This window comes from Myxine glutinosa, chromosome 14 (genome assembly GCF_964187855.1).
Source record: "Myxine glutinosa chromosome 14, kmMyxGlut1.1, whole genome shotgun sequence".
In the NCBI taxonomy this organism is placed as follows: Eukaryota; Metazoa; Chordata; class Myxini; order Myxiniformes; family Myxinidae; genus Myxine; species Myxine glutinosa.
The window spans coordinates 7,424,715-7,444,205 of NC_136274.1; the positions used below are offsets into that span (position 1 = coordinate 7,424,715).

A 19,491-nucleotide genomic window follows, 5' to 3' on the forward strand; every position below is an offset into this window, starting at 1 on the left:
TGGATTCGGATATTCATTAAAATCTTGTCACATTCACACACCTGTTCCACCAAGTTTCCTCCTAATCCGTCCATTACGTTTTTGAGATATACTGCTCACAGACAGACAGACAAGCAAAGAGTGGTGAAAACATAACCTCTGTCCGTCGACCTTCAGTGGTGCAGGTAATGAACAACACAACACAACTCGCTACTGTAAATGGGATCCCAGGATCACAAGCTCAGGTATCAGATCGGAAAGCCAAACTGACTACCCCAAGTTGATTTCAACCATTTTGTTTTCAGAATGTTAAACTCTTCTACCAGCAAATCAATCGTCTCAGTTATCAGGTAAAAATCTGGAATCTGAGTGACCAATTAAACGGTCCTAACCTGGTTGCTGGTTATTAATTGCCTCACCTTGCAAAAGGTTATTATTTGCCTCACCTTGCAAAGTCTCGCTACCCTGTTTCAGGGATGCAAATGTTTTACTTCCTGGTAATCGATACATCAAAAGACAAAAGTATTACTTTTCCTGAAGTTCTGGGTGATTGTGTTTAAAAATAGATTCATGTCTCTTAATATTGTTATGAATTTTGGGGTAGACATATATATATTTAGGTAGATCTGAATAGGTATCATGCTTCGTCTGTCGTGCTCGAGAATGTCACCTGTAATAAGTTCTGTGTTTAGCCCAGTTTGTCGGATCAGGTGTGTCTTCGTCCCCATTACGAGGAATGGGGCCTGATAAATAGTTCTAGGGACTAAGATAATTCCCCTGTGTGTCAGACCTGGTGAACATACCTGTGTCCCTTATGGCAACGCACTCTTGTAGACATTAGATAGTCCCTTAGTGCACACATTAATTAAATTCCCCCCCTTACCATGACTGACCATAAGAACTGACCAGAAAGACAGGCAGGAAGCAGCCGCGCAGTGGTACACCATGGCTTTCACACATCGAGCTCAGGCAGGCTGGGAGCCACGCCCAGGAGAACTAGTGATTGGCCAGTGAAGGGGCGAGCGAAAAACACCACACCGATTGGAGAGTAAAGAAGGACTTGTGGTTGGCCACCGGCCAATGGCGTGGGAGCAGGGTGCCAAGCACTCGGCCAATGGGAGGGGACGGATGAGATGAGAAGATTCGGGAAGGTAACAAGTGACGCACTGGTTGGAGGGGAAGCGAGCTGACGTCAGAAGACTGCGAGTAAAACCGCTTTCCTCACCAGCATTTTGAACTCTTCCCTTGGCCTCTTGCTCTGGACTGACACTTTGGACTTTTGACCTGTGCTTGCCTTTGGACTGTGGTTGAGAGACCAGCGCCGATGATCATCCTCCTCTGCTGTTCGTGCTCCTGGTGCCTGCGTGCTGTGCTGTGTAGCGCGGGACGGACCGTGCAGAGAGGGGTGTTCGCCCCAACGCCCGAGCAGTTCGCGCCAAACGGAGCCATGTCTGGACGACGGCGCTCGAAGCTGACGAGTCCTGACTCACGATAGACAGAGCTAAGTCCCCATGAACGAACACAACATTTTATTTGATTCATTCTCCCATTGTTTCGTTTCTGAAGTCTGGTGTGGGGACGTCCCAATTTAGGATTTAGTTTTTATCATCGCGTTTCCCTGTCCCGATATTTATTAAAATAAATCCTTTCATTATTTTCCCCTGTACATTTCACATCCGTTTTGGTTGAATTATTGATTTCAGGTTGAAGATGCCTGCGGCCGTGAAGGTAAGTCGGCATAGTTCATCCCGGCTCATGTATGATCCGCCATCAATTGGATTGCATAAACGCCTCCAAGTAAGCTCGAGTCCATCCGCGATCCCCCGGTCTTAACCAAGGGGCAATCGCGCGACAATATTATGAATTTCTCATTCTGGAAACTTTTGGATTCATCACCTGCAACGACTCAAATAGAAAATGTCTTAAATTTCTTGTGAATTTACAAATATCTCCTCATGACGTCTGCCCACAAATAGGTGTTTGAGGTATCGTTGATTCGAGGGTACTGTGAGCGGACATTTCGAGAAGACCTGAAGAAGTTGTACCTGCAACTCGGGGTGGATAACAAAGCAACAGTTTTCCTCATCAACGATTCCTTCATTATCGATGAAGGATTTTTGGAGCTCGTCAACAATATGCTGACAACAGGTGTGGAGATGTGACGACCATCTTTTATTGTGTTTAAAGTCTCAACAGCAGGAGACCTTCATCAATATGGTGTTCGGGAGTAACTGTGAATCCCTCTAGTTTACAAATGCTCTCGTTGACGAACCTTTTTGTTTTTTTATTTTTCTTCTTGATGACGTCATGCCAGGGAATGTGCCAGCACTATTTTCCGAGGAAGAACGAGAGATTGTGGTGAATGAGCTGCGACAAGAGGCCGGTGACGCGGGCATCGGCCTCAGAAAGGAGGAAGTGTGGCGGTTTTTCACGAGGAGATGCCGTGACAATCTCCATGTCGCATTCACGACGTCTCCGGCGGGAGACGCGCTCAGATTACGATGCCGCTCCTTCCCAGGTCCTGTACAACTTTCCAGCAATTCACCCACAATGCAAATGCACTGACAATAGTTGTATTCCTTGTTGCAGGTCTGGTGAACAACACTGGCATTGATTGGTTCTTGCCTTGGCCCCATGATGCTTTGCTCCAAGTTGCACAATCCTTTCTAGGTACGTCTGCAATCCTCAGTGAAGTTGTGAATTCCCAGGGAGAGAATGACAGCATTTTGATGTCTCAATATTCCGTGTGCTCTTTCTTTTCCAGGAGACAGTGGGATGGTTCATGAGGACGTCATGCCAGAGGTCGTGCAGCACGTTACCATGGTTTACCATATTGTGGAGCAAACCAGCCTTCTTTTTGAGCACCAGTTACATCGATTAAACTACGTGACTCCCCAAAACTATCTAGATTGTTTAAACACTTTCTTGAACTTACTCCAGGAGAAGAATCAGCGAATTCAGGGTAGGTTGTCCTTTCCCTCTGGTGCAATGTGATCACAGTGGATTTACTTTCAGTCATCCTCCATCTCTTTCTTACTTCCGCTTACGTTTGTAATATTTCTGTGGTTATTGATGGCCACCCTATATTGTCCGGGCCACCTTATATTGTCCGGACTGTCATGCCACGTTTAATCTCTCCACCTCTGATACGAGGAATTGTGACGTGCAAGGAAATGAAAGAGAGTCTTTTCCATCAGGACACTGTGGACGGCTCGAGGGAGGCCTAAAGAAGCTGCAGGAAGCTTCGGAGGAATTGAATGAACTCAGCACAAAACTTGATGAGCAGAAGCTTGTGCTGAGTGAGAAGGCAAAAGCTTCCAAAAATCTACTCGAGGAAATTGCAAACAACAAGGAGACAGGTAAAATCCACTTAGAATACCCATCTCTGGTCATTAAACATCTAAATGTCCTCCATGATACTTTAAAAAAAAAAATTTGTTACCTCCACCACCGAAGGTAGACAGAGGTTATATTTTCACCCCTGTCTGGGTGTCAGTGAACATGATCCTCAAAAGGTTGTGGACGTATTCGGACGAAACTTGGTGGACAGGTGTGATAAGGAAGAAACGATTCGATTTTGGTGAAGATCCGGATAAGAGAATTTAGTAATAGGGCTAAAACCAATACATAGCAGGATATCTCAAAAAGGTGTGGACGAGTTAGGGCAAAACGAGGTGGAACGAGTTGGGTAGGTGAACCGAACAAGCGATTAGATTTTGGTTCAGGTCAGAATCCAGATCCAGCCTATCAGTCGATACAAAACAAACTGTTCAGCCTGGCGGAGGTGTGCGTTCTACCGAATGCTGTTCTGGTCTGTAATATTACTGTAAAAGGGCCGACAGGATAGTTCAGAGGTAGAGCAATCACCTTTGAGCATAGTCTCGGTTAGATTTATTCACCCGACTACAAACTGTCTTCCTACTGCTTCACAGACAGGGCATTGCAACAACTACTATGCCGTCCTTTGGGTGTCTAAACTGCCTACAATATATATATATATACAGTCACGTGAAAAAGTAAGTACACCCCATGTAAAGTTTTGACTTTTTCAACATATTTCAACGTACAGCTATTTGATCTTCATTTCAACAATATTGATAGATAACGGTGATATAATATAACAAATATCATGAAACATTTACACTTTGTAGTCCATTGTATAATTTAAATAAACATAAATGAAAATTTCGCATGTGGAAAAAGTAAGTACACCCCTACATTTATCACTACTTCAAATACCTAAAATTAGAATCAGGTGCACCAGCTCAGGTGCAAATGATTAGAACATCGTCGGAGAGGATCTTGGAGGAACCTGTCTTATTTAAACCTCAGACATTTCGTTTGGTTTGCTCTTTGTTGTTGAAGTGTGCGGCGTCACCATACGAGATCAAAAGAGCTCTCCGAGGCCTTCAGCAAGAAGGTTATAGATGCCTAAGAGTCTGGGAAGGGATTTAAAAAGATCTCCAAACAATTTGAAATCAATCATTCGACTGTCCGGAAGATCATCTACAAGTGGAGAAGATTCCAAACAACTGTGTGTGCATGGCATCATGAAATCAGGAGATTACCAAGGAATTTTGGAGTGCAATGTTCACCCCAATGTCAGAGAGCTGAGTTTCCGTAAAAGGCCATGGGTCATGCAGCAGGACAATGACCCCAAACACACTTCAAAAATCACCCAGGAATGGTTCAAGACAAAACGCTGGACTATTCTGAAGTGGCTAGCAATGAGTCCAGATCTAAATCCCATTGAACACCTGTGGGGAGATCTGAAAACAGCAGTTGGGAGAAGGTACCCTTCAAATCTGGGAGAACTGGAGCAGTTTACACAAGAAGAGTGGCCCAAACTGCCAGTAGAGATGTGTGGGAAGCTCATTCATGGCTAAAGGAAGCGCTCGACTGCAGTTATTTTGTCCAAAGTCTGTGCTACCAAATATTAAGTCTCGGGTGTCAATAATTTTGTCAATGCCATTTCTTTTCATTTTCTGATTTTAAAGGATATATTAAGTTCTGAAAGAAAACAAAGGTTCTGTAATATTAACAGTGAAATAAAGAATTGTGGAGACCAATTACTTTTATCAATTTCAAATTATTTTTTGAGAAAATTGTGAGTTATTTGAAAAAAGTGCAAGGGTGCCAATATTTTTGTCCACGACTGTATATATATATATATATATATATATATATATATATATATATATATATATATATATATATATATATATATATATGTTTGTCTGTATGCATATACAAAGGGGCGAGGTCTGGTGAGTAGGATGGATGAGGAAAACTCTTAAAATGCAGGTCCTCGATTGTTGCAGCTGTAGTGCGGGCAGTATGGGGCCGAACATTGTCATGCTGCAGCAAAACACCGGTAGTGAGTAGTCCACGACGTTTTGATCTGATTGCTGGTTTCAGATGATATTTAATGAGGTCGCAGTATGATGCACTGGTGACTGTGGTTCCTCTGGACATGTAATGCTCTACAAGTGGGCCTCAGCTATCCCAGAAGAGCATCAGCATCATTTTTCCAGCGGCCGCTGTGTGCGGAATTTTTTTTGGCTTCAGTGAAGTTGAATGGCGCCACTCTTTGCTTGCCCTCTTAGTTTATGGCTGAAAGTAGTGGACCCAGCTTTCATCCCCAGTCACTACGTGCTGTAAGAAAGTGTCGACTTCTGTTTCGTCACGTCGTAGAAGTTCTTCACATGCATCCACTCGCTGTTCTTTCGGGTTTGGGTGCGAGTTGTCTAGGCACCCACCTTGCAGACACATTGCGCAACCCCAGCACGTTGTAAATGATATGGTGTGCTGAACCATGGCTAATCTTCAATTAGGAGACCACTTCATCCAGCCTAATGTGATGGTTTTCCTTTAGCATGCGCTCAACCTGCAACCATTTCTGGTGTGTCGGCTGTGTGAGGCCGGCCCGAGCGAGCAGCGTCTGCCACACTGGACACTCCACCTTTAAACTTCCTGTCCTAGTCGTACACCTGCTGCAGCGATAAACATGCGTCACCATATTGCATCTTCATTCTGCGATGGATTTCACTGGGATTCACACTCTCACTTCCCAATAAACGGATGACAGAACGTTGCTCCTCCCTGGTGCATGCTTCTAAGGGATCCGCCATCTTTGAATTGCTCTATTGACGTCATACGCTCAATGTTGCCAGATCTAAAACAGGCAAAACATGACTCTAACCCATAGATATAACATACGTAGTCTTCAACTACACACATTACATGCTCGAATTTATATCGCCATTTTCAGGTTACTTATTGACTGGCCCTCGTACATATATATATAGTACACGGTCTAAGGATCGTAATGGAGCGCACACACACACACACACACACACACACCAATATAAACACTGAACAAAGACCCTGAGCGTGGGGGAAATGCCGTCACTTACCAGGATACTCTGGGTACCAGATGTCATAACAATGCCACCACTTTTCTCATCGCCTTCAATGGGGCATTTCCTCCTCCTCATGGATGCCAACTGATGGGAATTGTCCGTGGTCTTTCTTTTTATATGCCGAACTTCAAGCAAGGAAGCAGCACGTGCCATTTTTAAAGTCTTTGCTTTGACTCGAACCGGTCCAAATCAGATGGGTCGTTTTTTATGAGACACCATCTCCTCACTGGATGTGGGTTGGCTCACTGAGCTCTTCCGCCCTTTGTCAGGTGTTGTTTTTGGTCCTGGCAGGTGTCACGGTCACCCTCCGCACTAGCAAAGCCAGTGAGGGTTGTCGGTTTAGTCACCGACAACCGGACCATGCGGCAGGTAGCACTGGGACACATGTTACCTACCAGTGGCAGTCCCAAAAGACCGACCTGACACTGGTGCTGACCTGACACTAACCTTTCAAAAAGAGTAGGACATGTGTGCCAGTTCTCTGACCAAATTCCAAATCCTTGCCCTAACCTATATTATCCTTGGACAGAGCGCTAACAGCTTTGGTATTGAATTTCTTGCAGTTACAGAAACGTCATGACCGACTACACGCCATAAAAGGAGTTATGGGCCTTGCACTGTTCTGACTTATTGAGAACTTCTCAGACACTTGATTAGCAAATCATCACCTTGTATTTCGTGATACATACTGCACGATGATGGATTGTTTTATTAACCGTCTTGTTGATGCAGTGGATACAAAAACAGTTTTGGCTCAGAGAAAAGCACAAGAGATGGAAGAACAAAATGGCGTCATCACCATGGAAAAGCATGCGGCTGAAGAAGCTCTGTCTGTAGCTCTGCCGGCCTTGGTGACTGCTCGACTTGCTTTGCAGAATTTTGAGAAGTCAGACGTGACCGAGATAAGGTCAGTGCAGCGGTGTAACCGGAATGTTGAGGGTTGGGGGTTATCCCATGTTATCCACCAAGTAGCAAACATCACTTTGTCTGTATTACCTCCAAATTAGTTGATACTTGTGGACGAATTTTATTAATTTGTCCTCCATTTATGGTGGTTTAATCTGAAGCATTTCTGACTCTCAGGAGAGGGAGAAAGCATGGCATGATTTTAATTACAGCAGAAAAACATGGATACTCAGGAACAATGAACGCATACAGGACGATGAATCACCAGCATATTTCTCTCCGAGTCGTCGTACACAACCCATTTATATCGTGTTCAGCTGTTTATTTTAGAGAAGGTGGTGGTGAGAGTTTGAAGTTGCAAAGCAGGAGTCTGGGAGGAGGAGGGTGGAGAAGGAGGGGGGGTGGGCAGGAGTCTGGGAGGAGGAGGGTGGAGAAGGAGGGGGGGTGGGCAGGAGTCTGGGAGGAGGAGGATGGAGAAGGAGGGGGGGTGGGCAGGAGTCTGGGTGGAGGAGGGTAGAGAAGGAGGGGGGGTGGGCAGGAGTCTGGGAGGAGGAGGGTGGAGAAGGAGGGGGGGTGGGCAGGAGTCTGGGCGGAGGAGGGTGGAGAAGGAGGGGGGTGGGCAGGAGTCTGGGAGGAGGAGGGTGGAGAAGGAGGGGGGGGGTGGGCAGGAGTCTGGGCGGAGGAGGATGGAGAAGGAGGGGGGGTGGGCAGGAGTCTGGGCGGAGGAGGGTGGAGAAGGGGGGGTGGGCAGGAGTCTGGGCAGAGGAGGGTGGAGAAGGAGGGGGGGGTGGGCAGGAGTCTGGGCGGAGGAGGGTGGAGAAGGAGGGGGGTGGGCAGGAGTCTGGGAGGAGGAGGGTGGAGAAGAAGGGGGGGTGGGCAGGAGTCTGGGCGGAGGAGGATGGAGAAGGAGGGGGGGTGGGCAGGAGTCTGGGCGGAGGAGGGTGGAGAAGGAGGGGGGGTGGGCAGGAGTCTGGGCGGAGGAGGATGGAGAAGGAGGGGGGGGTGGGCAGGAGTCTGGGCGGAGGAGGGTGGAGAAGGAGGGGGGGTGGGCAGGAGTCTGGGCGGAGGAGGATGGAGAAGGAGGCGGGAGGAGGGCCTTGAGGAGATATCAACATTGACATCACAAAGTTGGGTCCCAGTGATCCAGCCAATAAGGAGACCCCGGTTGGTTACTGAGACAACAACATTCTCCAAGGCCCGACTTTCCCAGATATTAGTTGTAACCAGGCAGTTCTCCCTCCGTAAGCCTCCCCCGAGCTACCTGATATCAATTAAAGACAGCCTTGAGATGCCAGGCTTTGCCACCTGGCATGAGAGCATGGTAGTTTGCTCTCGGGCTCAAGCACTGCTCCCCATCTGACTACAGTGCGTCGAAAATGCATTTCACGTGATATGTTATTTTCCAAAAGTTGATCTATTCCCAATATATCTTGAAAGGTTACCTTTTAAGGGAAAACACCTTTAGTTGTTATTTATGACCCCCCCCCCTCCCCCCAGACTTCCTGAAGCAAGTTAACTTATATTAAACTGACTGCAAATGGCTTTTAAGCTCGGTTTAATGTACGACTGAGCTGGACACAAGTTTTGATCAATAGTTAAGATTAAATTACTGTAAACAGGATCATCTGAAACAAAACTCCAAACAAATGAAATAGAATTTGATGCAAATGCCTGAATGGATGGGCCTCCCCAAACTTTGGATATCAACCTACTGTTAAGTTTGATCTCATTTAAAGGTCACATGTCAAATTAAAGGTCATGAGAGAGGGGAGGGAAGAGAGGGGAGGGAGAGAGGGGAGGGAAGAGAGGGGAGGGAGAGAGGGGAGGGAAGAGAGGGGAGGGAGAGAGGGGAGGGAAGAGAGGGGAGGGAGAGAGGGGAGGGAGAGAGGGGAGGAAAGAGAGGGGAGGAAAGAGAGGGGAGGGAACAGAGGGGAGGGAAGAGAGGGGAGGGAGAGAGGGGAGGGAGAGAGGGGAGGGAAGAGAGGGGAGGGAAGAGAGGGGAGGGAAGAGAGGGGAGGGAAGAGAGGGGAGGGAGAGAGGGGAGGGAGAGAGGGGAGGGAGAGAGGGGAGGGAAGACAGGGGAGGGAGAGAGGGGAGGGAAGAGAGGGGAGGGAAGAGAGGGGAGGGAGAGAGGGGAGGGAGAGAGGGGAGGGAGAGAGGGGAGGGAAGAGAGGGGAGGAAAGAGAGGGGAGGGAAGAGAGGGGAGGGAAGAGAGGGGAGGGAGAGAGGGGAGGGAGAGAGGGGAGGGAAGAGAGGGGAGGGAAGAGAGGGGAGGAAAGAGAGGGGAGGAAAGAGAGGGGAGGGAAGAGAGGGGAGGGAAGAGAGGGGAGGGAGAGAGGGCAGGGAGGGAGAGAGGGGAGGGAGAGAGGGGAGGGAGAGAGGGGAGGGAGAGACACAATTTCAGATGCTCATAACTCGAGCTATGGTCTGCAAAAGGCACGTGACCTTTGACCTGCTGAAGCCAACATTTAATAATTTCATCTTTGCATTGCAGGCCACACACACTTCCACCAAGTTTGGTTAAAATCCCTTTCGTGGTTTACAAGTTATTGTGCAAACAAGGATTTTCAATTAATGGGCACATGACTTTTGACCTTTTGAACCCAAAATATAAACACCATTTATATCTATTGCAGTTCATGCTTCTGCCAAGTTTGATTGAAATTCCTTCATTTGTTCACAAGTTACCATGATAACAAAAAGCCGATAACATGCGGACGGACAACCCAAAAATGTCATGCCTCCGGCCTTCGCCTGGGGACACATAATGAATCAAAAATGTGAAATAGTGCGCTGTGATCTTGGACGTAAAGAAGACTCGGTTCTTGGCCTAAAAATGATGGCTTCGAGGTAGCGCACCTGCCTTTGAACCATTGAATCTAGATTTGAAGCTTAGCCTCCTTCAAAGGAGGCTGTTCTGTCTGCTAGCACTAGCCCTGGTGGATGTTCAAGACCACACAGTACCTTATGAAGAGTAGGCCATTGTCTGCCAGCACCCTGGTTAAGGACTGCCCTCACCTGACTGTGTGGCCCAAAAGCAGCAACAATCTCATGCAACCTCACCTGGCTGTGTGGCCCAAGAGCAGCAACAATCTCATGCAACCTCACCTGGCTGTGTGGCCCAAGAGCAGCAACAATCTCATGCAACCTCACCTGGCTGTGTGGCCCAAGAGCAGCAACAATCTCATGCAGCCTCACCTGGCTGTGTGGCCCAAGAGCAGCAACAATCTCATGCAACCTCACCTGGCTGTGGCCCAAGAGCAGCAACAATCTCATGCAACCTCACCTGGCTGTGTGGCCCAAGAGCAGCAACAATCTCATGCAACCTCACCTGGCTGTGTGGCCCAAGAGCAGCAACAATCTCATGCAACCTCACCTGGCTCAAGAGCAGCAACAATCTCATGCAGCCTCACCTGGCTGTGTGGCCCAAGAGCAGCAACAATCTCATGCAGCCTCACCTGGCTGTGTGGCCCAAGAGCAGCAACAATCTTAAGCAACCTCTTGTGTCCCAAACCCATCCCTCTCTGTACCCACCGTACCCAGTCGTACCCAGCTGCTCCTGGACTCTGTGTCCTTTCCTCCTGACAAGGTGGAAAAGTTTCTGTCAACCCTCGACTCTGATTCTGCAACTGGACCCGACGGCATCAGCCCACGGGTCCTAAAATCCTGTTCTTCCGCTCTTTCACTCCCTCTCTCTGTTCTCTTCACCCTCTCTTTTGCTCAAGGCCATCTGCCATCTGCTTGGAAATCTGCCAACATCACCGCTTTGCACAAAAAAGGTGCAAAAACAAATCCCAGCAACTACAGACCAATAAGCCTTCTCCCAATTATCAGCAAAGTCATGGAATCCATCATTGCTTCAGATATGAAATCTTTCCTCTTCTCCAATGGCTTGATCTCTGATCATCAATTTGGTTTCAGACCTGGTCACTCTACTCTGGACATGCTGCTTCTGCTTTCACAACAATGGATGGAGGTCCTCAATGCCAAACAGGAAATTAGAGCCGTCTCCCTTGACATATCACGTGCCTTCGATACGGTCTGGCACCCAGCTCTGCTCACCAAACTCTCCTCTTTTGGTATCCATGGAAATCTCCACGCATGGCTGGCGGACTTCCTCTCAAGTCGTAGTCAACGTGTGGCCCTGAATGGGTTTCTCTCATCTCCTCATCCTGTTCAGGCTGGAGTTCCCCAAGGCAGTGTTCTGGGCCCTGTGCTTTTTCTGGTCTTCATCAATGATCTCTCTGACTCTCTTGAAAATCCTCTCTATCTCTTTGCTGATTACTCTACTCTCTGTCGCTCCATTCTTCATCCCTCAGATCGGCAGTCTGCAGCCTCCTCACTCTCTGCAGACCTGGACAAAATCACAGACTGGGCATACAAGTGGAACATGTCTTTCAATCCTGACAAATCTCACACTCTTACGATGTCTCTCCAAAAAGACAGACTGGACAACCCTCCCATCCACTTTCTGAATAATCCTCTCCAAGAAGTTCTGTCACTCGAGCTTTTGGGTCTCACTATCTGCCATGATCTTTCCTGGGAAAACCACATTTCAAATCTGGCCTCCAAAGCCAGTCGCCGACTGGGCATCCTCCGTCGTGCGAAGTCCTTCCTTGGCACACCTGAGCTCCTCACCACATACAAGGCTTTCATCTGCAGCTCAATGGAATACTGCTCTCCCCTCTGGGCTGGTACACCTGCCTCACACCTAGCTCATCTTCACGCTGTTGAAACCAAAGCATTCGGAATCATTGGAATCTCCCACGATGAAGCTAACTCCAAGGGCCTCTCACTCACTCACCGCAGGCAGGTTGGTGGTCTTTCCGTCTTCTACCGACTCCTCTCTGGCCTTGCCCCCCCAGCTCTCCCTGGGCTCTGTCCAGCAAATATTCCTACAGGTCGCACAAGATCTGCCTGCAACCCTCTTATGGTTAAACTGCCAAAATCAAGACTCTCTGCTCACCTTCACTCCTTCATTCCTCTTTTCTCCCGCCTCTGGAACAAACTCCCTCACTCTCTTCAATCCCACTCCATCCTCCAGGTCTTTAAAACAGCTGTTCACCACCATCTCTTATCTTCCCCCATCCAAAACATTGATCTTTTCTATCCCCGCTAATTTCACCCTAATTCCACTTTTTTGAAATATCAACTTCTGTCCTGGAAGTCCTTGGTGTCCTTGTGTTTGATACCTCTGCCACCCCCCTCCCCCCAAGCCCTCTCCCTCCCACACATCTCCCTGCTCTTAAATGTTGTGTGCTCTCAAGTGTTTGTGTGCTTCCCCTTCTCTTGTCTTCCGCTCCATCTTTTTATATATTTTGTTTGTCTGGTTGATTTGTTTGTGAAGTAAATGTCAGCTCTTTGACGAGCCTCGATTCAGTATACAAAAAAAAAAAAAAAAAAAAATCTCACCTGGCTGTGTAGCCCAAGAGCAGCAACAATGTCATGCATGCATTTAGGGAGATTACATGCAAACATTTCATTATCTGTTTGAACTTTGATCTGCACTAACCATCACCATGCTGAACCCATGCAGCAACGTTATGGGAAGTACAATGAAAGTGCCCTCAAAACACCAGTGGCTGAAAGAAAATGACCAATCAGAATGTACTTGATCACGTGCTCTGTATTTGCAGATCCTTCGCCAAACCCCCGAGGCAGGTGCAGATGGTATGTGAGAGCATCCTGGTAATCCGTGGATATCGTGAGGTCAATTGGAAGGCGGCGAAGGCCATGATGGCCGAGCCAAACTTTCTGCGTGCGCTCGTCGACCTGGATTGTGACTCCATCACTCAGAACCAGGTCAAGGTCGTGAAAGGTGCAAACATTCCCAAGGCCTCATTTAATTGTTTCAACTACAATTACCATTCTGCGTCATCATTAAATATAGAAACTCGTTTTATTTTTTCACAAAATTGGAAAACTAGTTTAAAATGTGTTTGATTTCAAGGAAGAGTTTTCCATCTAAATCATTGGGGTTGCTTACTGCAGGAACTTTCTCCAAAATCCAGGTTTGGTGTCAGGTGGATATGCTTTATTTCAATTTCATGGAAAAAAAAGCAAATGTCACATGAAGTTAATTTCATCAAAGACAAAGTATTACCTCCAGGAGGCTAAATAGTGAAATTCTTGTGATGTTCTTGGATTTCCAACTGGATTTCCAACTGGATTTCCAACTGGATTTCCAACTGGATTTCCAACTGGATTTCCAACTGGATTTCCAACTGGATTTCCAAATGGTTTTCCAACTGGATTTCCAACTGGTTTTCCAACTGAATGTAGGCATGCTGGACAAGCTTGGGACAACTGCCAAGGATATGGCATCCATCAGCAAGGCCGGTGCCGGAATGCTGCGCTTTGTGGAGGCGGTCGTGGCCTACTGTGACCTTTCAAAGGAGATCAAACCAAAAAGAGACAAGGTGATGAGAACATGGACAATGTATCCATGCGGTGTCCATATTCACCAAATTAATGGACACTCTGTGATGCCTGCCAGTCACGTGGCCTTTTACATGTGCACAGGTGTCATGGCTTGAGAGCGAACACAAGCGGAGTGGGCAGCAGCTCGAGAGCATCCAGAGAGAGGTGGACATGCTGCGGACGGAGCAGGACCGTATGGGTGACCGTTATGCGATAGCGTTGAGAGAGGAGGTGCGACTGAAGGACGAAACGCAGTTGATGGAGACGCGTCTCGAGGCTGCGGATAAACTCTTTTCTGGCCTCAGTTCAGAAAATGCAAGGCAGGTGGCACAAAACCATTGTTTTTACCTCCACCAGTGAAGGTGGACGAGGTTACCTTTTCAACCCTCTCTGTCTGTCTGTGAGCAATATATCTCAAAAGGTTAGACAGATTTGGACAAAAGTTGGTGGGCAGGTTGGGTGTGTGACAAGGACGAAACCATTAGATTTTGGTTTTGGTGGATCTGGCCTATCAGTGGATACTGTTCCTCCAGGTGGAGGTATGTACTCTAACGAGTGCCATTCTAGTTCATAACTGTATTTTCAAATGCATTTCTCTTTTTATTTCTTTTTCTCCAAATTCCTTGTGCAATTGTTTTGTGGTTCCTTAAAGAAAACCTAGCGATGCTGTTTATTATACGGTTAGTAGCCACACCGTTATTGGATCATGGCCCTGGCCTAGACTTAGCTCAGAGCGCTTTTGGTTGCATTCCTCCGAGTCGTAACCACCTTTGCTTCCTTTCACAATGAGGGTTCAAAAGCATTCTGCTCCATTTCACATTGCGGCAGATGGCACAAGGAACTCGAGGAGCTGTGCGCCCGGAAACGCCTCCTCGTCGGCGACTGCCTGCTCACGGCCGCGTTCCTCGCCTATCAGGGACCGTTCACCTGGGAGTTCCGAAGCAGAATGGCCGGGGAGTGGGAAAACGATGCCGAGTCCAGAGGACTCCCGTTCGGCCGACCTTTTCGGCCAGAGGCCTTGCTTGCCGACGATGTGGAGACAGCCAGGTTTGGCATCCACGTCACAGTGGTTCAATAATAATTAATAATTCATTTATTTTGTATAGCGCTTTTCCAGAAGCCCAAAGGCGCTTTGACAGAGTGGAAAACATAATGCATAACAATACATGAAAACAACAATTGCAAAAAGACAAGAATCAAGAAAACAAACAGCAGCGATATACGGCATATATATAAGACAAGAATCAAAAAGACAAGACAAGAATCAATAGGGAAATATTTAAAGCAAAAGGAGGGAGAAGGAGAAGAGATAGTCAGGGGTTAAATGCTGTGGGTTGAATGTTGAATGCAGCGTTGAACAGGTGGGTCTTTAGTGATGTTTTGAATGTGGTGAGTGAGGAGGAGTCTCTGATGGTGTGAGGTAGTGAGTTCCAGAGGGTGGGAGCAGCGATGGAGAAGGCCCTGTCCCCCCAGGATCTGAATTTGGTCCGGATGGAGGGGGTCAGGAGGTTGGTACCAGCAGAGCGGAGGTTGCGGGTGGGAGTGTGTCTGGAGAGGAGGTCAGCCAGGTAGGATGGGGCCAGGTTATGGAGGGCTTTGTATGTCAAGAGGAGGATTTTGTACTGGATTCTCTGGGGGATGGGGAGCCAGTGAAGCTTGTAAAGGACGGGGGTGATGTGGTCACGGGTCCGGGAATGAGTGAGTAGACGGGCAGCGGAGTTCTGAATGTATTGGAGTTTATTGGTGATTTTTGAGGGTGAACCATAGAGGAGGCTATTGCAGTAGTCCAGACGGGAGGTGATGAAGGCGTGGATGAGGGTTTCTGCAGCCGTGGAGGAGAGGGATGAGCGGAGACGGGCAATGTTTTTCAGGTGAAAGAAGGCTGACTTTGTGATCTGTTTAGTGTATTTGTCGAAGGAAAGGGTTTGGTCAAAGATGACGCCAAGATTCCGGATGTGAGGGGAGGTGGATACTGGGATACCGTCGATGTTGAGGGCAAAGTTATGGGTGTATTTTGTGAGCGTTTTTGGGCCAATGATGATTATTTCAGATTTATCACAGTTAAGCTTGAGGAAGTTGATTTGAAGCCAGGATTTTATTTCAGTGATGCAGTTTGTCAGGATAGAGTGGGTGTCGGTGGAGACGGACTTGGTGGAGATGAAAAGCTGGATGTCATCGGCGAAGCAGTGGAATTGGAGACCATGACGGCGGATTAAGTGACCGAGCGGGGACAGGTAAAGGATGAAGAGGAGGGGGCCAAGAACTGAACCTTGGGGGACACCTTGGGGGAGGGGAGCAGTGGGGGATTTGCAGTTATTGATGGAGATGAACTGGCATCTGTCAGAGAGGTATGATTTAATCCAAGAGAGGGCAGTGCCGGTGACGTTAAAGGTGGATTCAAGTCGGGTGAGGAGGATAGTGTGATCGATGGTGTCAAAGGCAGCGCTGAGGTCGAGGAGGACGAGAATGTTGAGGTTGCCAGCGTCAGAGGAGAGGAGAAGGTCGTTGGTGATTTTGAGGAGAGCAGTTTCAGTACTGTGGTTGGAGCGGAATCCGGATTGGAATGTTTCATACAAGTTATTGGCAGAGAGATGATGTTTGAGTTGAGTGGCTACAGCGCGTTCCAAAACTTTTGACAGAAAGGGTAGGTTGGAGATGGGTCTGAAGTTGTTTAGGGTGTCAGGGTTTAGACCAGGTTTTTTTAGAATGGGGGTAACAGCAGCAATTTTGAGGGAAGGTGGGACGATGCCTGTAGACAGGGAGGAGTTTATTGTTGCAATGATAAGTGGAGAGAGAGCAGGGAGGGAGGCTTTGACAAAGCTGGAGGGGATGGGGTCAAGAGTGCAGGTGGCAGTTTTCATTCCTATGAGGAGTTCAGAGAGGTCAGTAGGAGAGATTGGGGAGAACCGAGACAGGGGATGGCAGGACAAGGGGGGGCAGGTGGTTGGAGGGGGAGCGGGTGCGGCGGTGGTCAAGCTGTTGTAGATGTTGTCAATTTTGCGTTGGAAGAAAGAGAGGAAGGAGATGCAGTTGTCTACTGTGAATGACTGGGTGGTGGTGTTCAGGGGGCGGAGGAGTTTGTTTATTGTCGAGAAGAGTGCTTTTGGGTTTCCGGAGCCAGAGTGGATAATTTGAGAGTAGTAGGCAGAGCGGGCGCGGGAGAGGGCATCTTTGTAGTGTTGTATGTGGTCCTTGTAGGCTTGGGAGTGAACTGTGAGACCCGTTTTATTGCGGAGTCTTTCAAGTTGGCGAGCACGAGTTTTCATCAGGTGGAGTTCAGGGGTAAACCAGGGAGCAGAATGGGTGAAAGAAACTGTTTTGGTTTTTACAGGCGCAAGCTGGTCAAGGCAGGAGGAGAGAGTGTGGTTGTAGTAGTCAGTGAGGTCGGAAGGGGTGTGGGAGGTCAATGAAGGGAGAAGTGGACATTTTTTCAGAGAGGGTGGATGAGAATGAGGTAGGTGAAAGAGCGTTTAGCTTACGGAAGTTGATTGTGCGATAATGCCTTGGTGTTGGGGCGGGGATGTTGATGGTCAGAGTGATGGCTAAGTGGTCAGAGAGGGTGAGGTCGGAGCCATAGAGATGGTGCAAATTTAATCCAGTGGAGCAGACAAGGTCCAAAATGTGACCACGGATATGGGTAGGAAAGTCGACATGTTGAGTGAGGTTAAAGCAGGTGAGTAAATCAGTGAAGTCAGTGGTTATTGTGGAGTCAGTGGAGTCCATGTGGATATTGAAATCACCAAGGAGGAGGATTGAGGGGGAGAGGGAACATAGCTGGGTCAGAAAGTAGGAGAAGTCAGACAGGAATGATGGGTGTGGTTTGGGAGGGCGGTAGACGACAGCCATGACTGACTGCGTGTGACCAGAGAGTTTTAAAGCCAGGTGTTCAAATGATGGATTATAATAGCCGTAGATGATTCTGTCTGTCTGTCTGTCTGTCTATCTGTTGGGTGTCTGTCCGGGGTGTGGCTTACTCGGTTTGCAGAGTAGCTCCACCCATAGCTCCACCCATTCTGGGAGTGGCTATAAACAAATATCCACCATTTTATTAACTCGCATAGCTTTGAGTCCTGTTTTGTAGGCCCGTGGTGTCTTGCTCTCCCCCAGTTTTATTTCAAATCAAATTCGATAAATCATTTCATTTTTCACAGTCGCTAACATAGTTTTAGACTCGGTTGAAAAAAAACGGGAAGAAAATCCGATGAAAGTTGCCGTTTATAGAACGAAATGAATTCTCAAAGGCCTGTAACTTCAAGGCCATTGAGTCTCTCTCACGCCTTTATCTCCAATCTAACTCACCATATGATTTCATTTTTATCGATGGTTTTACTTTTAGACTCGGTGTCAGCAATAATTGAGAACAATCCACACACGCGGGAAAATGCAGAGATATATTTTTTAAAATCGCGTCATGGTGTATCATACACCGCCCAACATGACACCGCCGGCAATGTGTCGATATATATTAAAAATTCGCTTTTGCTTTTCCGTTATGATATATTACTATTTCGTTTGATGATAGTCGTCACAAAAACGTCAACAATGATGCCGACATATATTTCTTCGTTTTTATTTCATTCAACATATTAGCCGGAAGTAAAATATGTTTCAGGAAATTACCGAGAGATATTTCTTCGTTTTTGTGCGCATACACTTTAAATAGGTTTATTTGAAATCTTTAATTTTCCACAATATAATTTACTTGCCATTTATCATTTGATGATTACGAGACAAATTCCTCTTGAGGATCGTGACAATTCATGCGTTGCGTGGAAACTTCCATTTCCAAAATGAATGAGACGATCGATGAAGAACGACTCGGTGTCACCAACGCGGGAAAATGCAGAGATATATTTTTTAAAATACACCATATCACCGCACAACACCGCCCAACAGCCAACAAGTATCATACACCGCCCAACAGCCAACGAGTATCATACACCGCCCAACATGACACACACAGCAACATGTCGACATTATCGCTTTTTCTTTAAACCGAGTGAACCGAGCCGAACCGAATACACCGCGTGAATTCACCGAGCGAATTTCAGCCAATTCCACCTATTTCTTCGTTTTTATTTTATTCGTTACCAGCAGAAGTACCCAGCGTTGCCGGGCGGGGGAGGGGGGAAGGGCACGTACACTTTAAACATGTATATACATGTGGGATGTGGGATATATACATGTGGGACATGTGTACGTGTGTGTACGTGTGTGTGTGTGTGTGTGTGTGTGTGTGTGCGCGTGAATATGTGTGTGTGTGTATATATGTGTGTGTATGTGTATGTAGGCTAACCCCCGCTCTAGCAGGGAAAATGGCCTTAAAATGCATGTTGTTGTTGTATGTGTATATACATGTCTGTGTGTGTGTGTTTGTGTGTATATGTGTCTGTACGTGTGTGTGTGTGTGTCTGTTTTTGTGTGTGTGTGTGTGTGTGTGTGTGTGTGTGTGTGTGTGTGTGTGGAGATGTATATATGTGTATATATGTGTATATGTGGATACATATGTGTATACATATTTGCATATGTGCATATGTGTATATGTGTCTGTACGTGTGTGTGTGTGTGTGTGTGTGTGTGTGTGTGTGTGTGTGTGTGTGTGTGTGTGTGTGTGTGTGTGTGTGTGTGTGTGCATGTGTGTGTGTGCATGTGTGTCGATGTACGTGTGTGTGTATGTGTATATGTGTGTGGGTGTATATGTGTGTGTGTGTGTATATGTAAACATGGGCCGGTGTGTGTGTAAAGTGTGAGGAGGTATTGGAGA

At 47.2% G+C, this 19,491-nt stretch overlaps 1 protein-coding gene across 1 annotated transcript in view; it reads left to right on the plus strand.

The window, feature by feature from the left end:
- DNAH10 (dynein axonemal heavy chain 10) overlaps window positions 1-19,491 on the plus strand; it is a 313,006-nt gene that overhangs the window by 251,743 nt on the left and 41,772 nt on the right. The window contains exons 58-67 of the mRNA XM_078767939.1: window positions 1,956-2,127; window positions 2,294-2,497; window positions 2,569-2,649; window positions 2,744-2,941; window positions 3,177-3,338; window positions 7,134-7,308; window positions 12,944-13,125; window positions 13,590-13,726; window positions 13,830-14,047; window positions 14,556-14,774. Of these exons, the coding sequence (XP_078624065.1) occupies window positions 1,956-2,127; window positions 2,294-2,497; window positions 2,569-2,649; window positions 2,744-2,941; window positions 3,177-3,338; window positions 7,134-7,308; window positions 12,944-13,125; window positions 13,590-13,726; window positions 13,830-14,047; window positions 14,556-14,774 (1,748 nt within the window). The remainder of the gene's footprint in view (window positions 1-1,955; window positions 2,128-2,293; window positions 2,498-2,568; window positions 2,650-2,743; window positions 2,942-3,176; window positions 3,339-7,133; window positions 7,309-12,943; window positions 13,126-13,589; window positions 13,727-13,829; window positions 14,048-14,555; window positions 14,775-19,491) is intronic.